Raw genomic sequence first — 5934 nt, forward strand, 5'->3', positions numbered from 1 at the left:
AGGTCTCTGTCACCAACACTGCAGCTGTACCTGTAGTTAGTACTACATCCACCCAGGTCTCTGTCACCAACACTACAGCTGTACCTGTAGTTAGTACTACATCCACCCAGGTCTCTGTCACATCAACACAACAGCTGTACCTGTAGTTAGTACTTCATCCACACAGGTCTCTGTCAACACTACAACTGTCACCTGTAGTTAGTACTACATCCACCCAGGCTCTGTCACCAACACTACAGCTGTACCTGTAGTTAGTACTACATCCAACCAGGTCTCTGTCACCAACACTACAGCTGTACCTACAGATAGTTAGTACTACATCCACCCAGGTCTCTGTCACCAACACTACAGCTGTACCTGAAGTTAGTACTACATCCACCCAGGTCTCTGTCACCAACACTACAGCTGTACCTGTAGTTAGTACTACATCCACCCAGGTCTCTGTCACCAAGCTTTACCTGTAGTTAGTGCAGCTGTCACCAACACTGATAGTTAGTACTACATCCACCCAGGTCTCTGTCACCAACACTACAGCTGTACCTGTAGTTAGTACTACATCCTCCCAGGTCTCTGTCACCAAACACTACAGCTGTACCTCTAGTTAGTACTACATCCACGCAGGTCTCTGTCACCAACACTACATCTGTACCTGTAGTTAGTACTACATCCACTCCAGGTCTCTGTCACCAACACTACAGCTGTACATGTAGTTAGTACTACATCCACCCAGGTTCTTGTCACCAACACTACAGCTGCAGCCTGTAGTTAGGTACTACGTCCACCAGAGGGCCTCCTCTTGACTCGTCCCTGTATCTCCACGATCTGTGTGACGCTTTCTCCTCCTGTGGAATAGAGTAGAGCTGTAGAGTTGTATAATAGTTCATGTAGGTAGATGTCATGTGGAACAGTGGAATCAGTGCAGAGAGAGTTGTGTCATTAGATGTAACTGGTAATGTAATGTGATGTTGTACTGAAAGACAGGGTGGAGATATGAACTTCTTGTCATAAAACATGTGAAGTGTTTTCATTCTTCTTTCTATTCTATTAAATCTGTCAAACTGAATCTATGGAGATATTGTCAGAACTTCTATTTTTCATTCTGATTAAATCTTCACAGTCAGCATAGATAGGACAAAGACCTGATATGATCATTGTTGCCATTCATACTCCTTGGCAGATCTAGGATCAGGATCACACAGATCTAGGATCAGCTTTCTTCTAAACCTAACCTTAACCATTTGTTGTGGAAATGCAAAACTAACCTAAAATCAGTGTCTAGGTACACCTTCTCCCTACACTACAGAGTGAGATCCATAATGTGTTCTCCATTTGAAGGCTGGGGGTGCTCTAAACTCAGTCAGGATATATGTAGTGTATATGTCAATTAACACGATCCCAATTTATTTTAGCAGATCCAATATTGGGTCCCTGTCAATTCACACATACATAATGTTTGTTTTTCACTGATTAGAAACTAAAGATGGAACAAGTCACATGGTGGCCAATGTTGTGTGGTTTTGACAGTTTCCCCTTCACTGTGGTTGACAAAAAAATAGTGACACTACCATTAGTTACACAGACGCAGGACAGTGCAGGGACAAGACACAGAGTTGAGGTTAGACATATAAGTTACTGTATTTCACCACAAGTGTTTAATTATGTCAGAGGGAGTCTATGAAATCCCAGATGGATTTGAAGAAGACGAGCCTGATGCAATGAAGAACACAGACATTGATGGAAAATTATATGCCAACGTAAGAGCCTTCAAGCCCAGTCCAAGACATGGAGTTGTTGCTTCAGGTAAGATTCCATACGCACACGCACATGCACACGCACACACTTACTTTAATAATTTGTGATTCAGCACATGTTCAGTGGTGGAAGAGACCCTCTGGAGTTGCTGCAGTGTGTCTGGGGCTGCTGTGTGTTCTCCTACTGGCTGGGATCATAGTCCTGTCTGTCTACTGTAAGTTTAGGATGTTGTCACTGAGACTTAAGTATCCTACTTAATTATACTTACTCATTACTGGTGTTTTAGTTACATGTTTGATGAACTTTTCCCTTTTACAGATGATAATCACAACTCAACACAGATAGACCAGCTACAGACCAGTTACAACACCCTGACTAAAGAGAGAGACCAGCTACAGACCAGTTACAACACCCTGACTAAAGAGAGAGACCAGCTACAGACCAGTTACAACACCCTGACTAAAGAGAGAGAACAGCTACAGACCAGTTACAACACCCTGACTAAAGAGAGAGACCAGCTACAGACCAATTACAACACGCTGACTAAAGAGAGAGACCAGCTACATTCTGACAGAGTTTTTCTTAGCGGGAGGCTTTCCAATCTCAGTGAGTAAACCTACAGTAATAAATTATTATTATTATCGCGTGTCTGTATTTTTTCATTAAGTATACATCGTGATAAGTTGAAGGAAATTCATGTTTTCATCTTGAAGAACAAACCTGTCCTGTAGGCTGGCAGAAGGTTGAATCCAGTTGGTACTTCCTGTCTACTGAGACTAAAAACTGGAAGGAGAGCAGAAAGGACTGCCTGGAGAGAGGAGCAGACCTGGTGATCATAAACAGTGATAAGGAACAGGTGAGAGAGAGAGGAGAGAGAGAGAGAGAGAGAGAGAGAGAGAGAGAGAGAGAGAGAGAGAGAGAGATAGAGAGAGAGAGAGAGAGAGAGAGAGAGAGAGAGAGAGAGAGAGAGAGAGAGAGAGAGGGGGGTATGGATGTGCAGTGGGTAGATATGATCAAATATATTTATCTTTCTCAACAACAGGAGTTTCTCTTCAACCTCAACAAGGGAGTCTGGATTGGTCTGACTGACTCTGTTACTGAGGGGACCTGGAGATGGGTGGACAGAACCCCACTGACCACCCCAAGGTAATACCTTACTGCTCTAATAACACTGACCACCCCAAGGTAAGATACTACTGTTATAATAACACTGACCACAGTGATATCTGACTGTTGTTAACCCTGTAGGTACTGGTATTAACCATGATATCTGACTGTTTTTAACCCTGTAGGTACTGGTATTAACCATGATATCTGACTGTTGTTAACCCTGTAGGTACTGGTATTAACCATGATATCTGACTGTTTTAACCCTGTAGGTACTGGTATTAACCATGATATCTGACTGTTATTAACCCTGTAGGTACTGGTATTAACCATGATATCTGACTGTTTTAACCCTGTAGGTACTGGAATTAACCATGATATCTGACTGTTTTTAACCCTGTAGGTACTGGTCTCCAAATCAGCCTGATAATGGTGATGGCAAACCAGAATATGGTGAGGAGGACTGTGTTCACATACATGAAGAACAGAGTCCTCGAACGTCATGGAACAGGTAACTTGTCATGTGACAGCAAACTCAACTGGGTTTGTGGGAAAGTGCTTTAACATCACCATGACAACATTCTGTAACACATACAGTAGCCTACAGCGCACACAACTTCCTCCTTCATTCTCTCGCTCTCTCTCTCACGCACACACCCTCCTTCACACACACGCACAAACACTTGCATGCATGCACGTACACAAACACACACACCTATTGTTGTATTTGTTTGAAGTATCATATTAATAAAAGTCCTACTTATTTCCGGTTTGTAACTTCCTGTGTACCAGTAGTTATGTTTCACACATCATCAGGTTCAACATGAATTCAGTACATTTGACTTTGTGCATTCACTTAACTTCCAATTCAAATATATTCTGCAGATATTTACATGCTCCAATATAGGCCTGGTGATGACATTCTCAGCAGTACCAAACCACCATTACACATACACTGTATAGGAGGAGGGACTGTATCAACAATCAATGAGTGTAGTAGAGATATAAAAGGGTATCAAAGGATGTTACTTAATAATACAGTCGTCTTTCTTTGTTGTCAAGTTACATATAAGCACAATGTCAAATGCTCATATTTGACTGTTGTTCCCCCATATGGGTCAAAAGAGGGAAGTGAAGTGAAGTGGATATTTTCAGTGGTTCAAACTAGCTGTCACTCAACCAATCAGGTTGATCCTCACTGGTTAAGCATACCCACCCTCAATATCCATGGTAGGGCAATCTGTGGTGTAAAATTCATAATCTGGACATTATAATGACCTTATGTTTGTAGTCCTGGATCTCCTGAACATGTTGATGTATATTTGGGAGTAAACAGAGGGTCCAAATCAGCAGAAAGGTGAAAGGAAGGAGGAGTTCTGAAACTCTGAATTATCTTGGGGCTGTTACATATGATATTTAATATATGTTAACAGCTAGTCTTTGTTCTCCACTTCCCTCTATGATCTATATCTTCCTGGTATGACAGTGTCCTCTGTCCATCATCACAAATAGCAAGTCAGGTTCCCTGGACAGGAAGACTGTGTTGAGAAATACTCTGACAAGATGACCATGTAGAGACATGGAATGATTTATATTGTTCTGCAGAAAATGGTTTAACAATAACCACTGGAACAATCTCTCACAACCACAAACACAGTGTGTAAACTTGTTATATTTTTGTATTAGCATAGCCACAACTACCGGTGTCATTTTGTTGATACTTCCTAGAGTTAACACCTACATCAGTCGCACAGACAGAGACACACAGATGACTCAGAGACAGAGATATCACAAGAAGCAGAGACTTAACGCATAGAGGGCTTGTATTTGATGTGACGACGCCTTCTGGCAACTGTTGGAAGACCATCACATTATTCTAGAAGCAGAGACTTAATGTATAGTAGACCTACTACTGGCTGGGATCATAGGCCTGTCTGTCTACTGTAAGTTTAGTATGTTTTTACTGAGACTTAAGTAGCCTACTTAATCATACTTACTCATTAATGGTGTTTTAGTTACATGTTTGATAAACTTGTGTTTCCCTTTATAAGACTAACACAACTGCAGAGAGAGACCAGCTACAGACCAGATACAACAACCTGACGGAAGAGAGTGACCAGTTACAGACCAGATTCAACAACCTGACTGAAGAGAGAGACCAGCTACAGACCAGATACAACAACCTGACTGAAGAGAGAGACCAGCTACAGACCAGATACAACAACCTGACTGAAGAGAGAGATCAGATACAGACCAGAAACAACAACTTGACTAAAGAGAGAGACCAGTTACAGACCAGATACAACAACCTGACTAAAGAGAGAGACCAGTTACAGACCAGATACAACAACCTGACGGAAGAGAGAGACCAGTTACAGACCAGATTCAACAACCTGACTGAAGAGAGAGACCAGTTACAGACCAGATTCAACAACCTGACCGAGGAGAGAGACCAGTTACAGACCAGATACAACATCCTGACTAAAGAGAAAGGCCATATTCAGGCAAAGCTTTTTGTGATAGGTGAGATATAATCTGTGATAAATTATAAGTAAAATAAACAGTAATTATATATCAATGGGTTATATTATATATCAATGAGTATGAAGATACTGGCTATGTTTCTCGATGTGTAAACCTTTGCTCTACAACAGAGCAGCATTTTCAAAAGGGATGGAGAAACTTTGACTACAGTTGTACTTCCTCTATACTAAGAAAACCTGGGAAGAGAGAGAAGCAGTCCTGGTGATCATAAACAGCAGAGAGGAATAGGTGATAGGGAGGGAGTGAGGTGATAGAGAAGAGAGAGAGAGTTGAGAGAGAGAGGGAGGTGAGATGTGAGAGAGAAGAGAGAGAGAGGGGAGGAGAGGAGCAGAACTGGTGATCATAAACAGCATAGAGGAACAGTTGAGAGAGAGAGATAGAGAGAGAGGGAGTGAGAAGAGAGAGGGATGAGAGAGAGAGAATAGTGAGAGAGAGAGAGAGAGAGAGAGAGAAGAGTGAGGGAGGAGAGAGAGAGAGAGAAAGAGAGAGGAGAGAGTGAGAGGACAGAAGAAGGGAGGGCAGAGAGGAGAG

The 5934-nt window shown here is 42.1% G+C and overlaps 1 protein-coding gene and 1 long non-coding RNA gene across 3 annotated transcripts; both read left to right on the forward strand.

Moving 5' to 3' along the window:
* The first annotated feature begins 1582 nt into the window (after positions 1-1582).
* LOC135568561 (C-type lectin domain family 10 member A-like) lies at positions 1583-3568 on the forward strand. Of its 2 annotated transcripts, none has more exons than XM_065015358.1 (6): positions 1583-1800; positions 1865-1966; positions 2071-2358; positions 2466-2608; positions 2795-2898; positions 3263-3568. In XM_065015358.1, the coding sequence occupies exons 1-6, from the start codon at positions 1659-1661 to the stop codon at positions 3372-3374; spliced, it is 891 nt and encodes a 296-aa protein (XP_064871430.1). In that variant the 5' UTR covers positions 1583-1658; the 3' UTR covers positions 3375-3568. The 2 variants fall into 2 exon arrangements, with proteins under 2 accessions (XP_064871430.1, XP_064871431.1); XM_065015359.1 differs by having other exon boundaries at positions 2484-2608.
* A 1197-nt stretch (positions 3569-4765) lies between these two features.
* Positions 4766-5437, forward strand: LOC135568563 (uncharacterized). The gene is made up of 2 exons (XR_010462688.1): positions 4766-4802; positions 4911-5437. It is a non-coding gene; the product is annotated as an uncharacterized LOC135568563 (long non-coding RNA).
* The last annotated feature ends 497 nt before the right edge of the window (positions 5438-5934 follow it).

This window comes from Oncorhynchus nerka, unplaced genomic scaffold, assembly GCF_034236695.1.
Source record: "Oncorhynchus nerka isolate Pitt River unplaced genomic scaffold, Oner_Uvic_2.0 unplaced_scaffold_1483, whole genome shotgun sequence".
NCBI lineage: Eukaryota > Metazoa > Chordata > Actinopteri > Salmoniformes > Salmonidae > Oncorhynchus > Oncorhynchus nerka.

Coding starts and splice junctions, on each gene's coding strand:
- LOC135568561 (XM_065015358.1), top strand. CDS start 1,659: ATGTCAGAGGGAGTCTATGAAATCCCAGATGGATTTGAAGAAGACGAG. Junction 1,967..2,070: donor CATAGTCCTGTCTGTCTACT/GTAAGTTTAGGA, acceptor TCCCTTTTACAG/ATGATAATCACAACTCAACA. Junction 2,359..2,465: donor CGGGAGGCTTTCCAATCTCA/GTGAGTAAACCT, acceptor TTCATCTTGAAG/AACAAACCTGTCCTGTAGGC.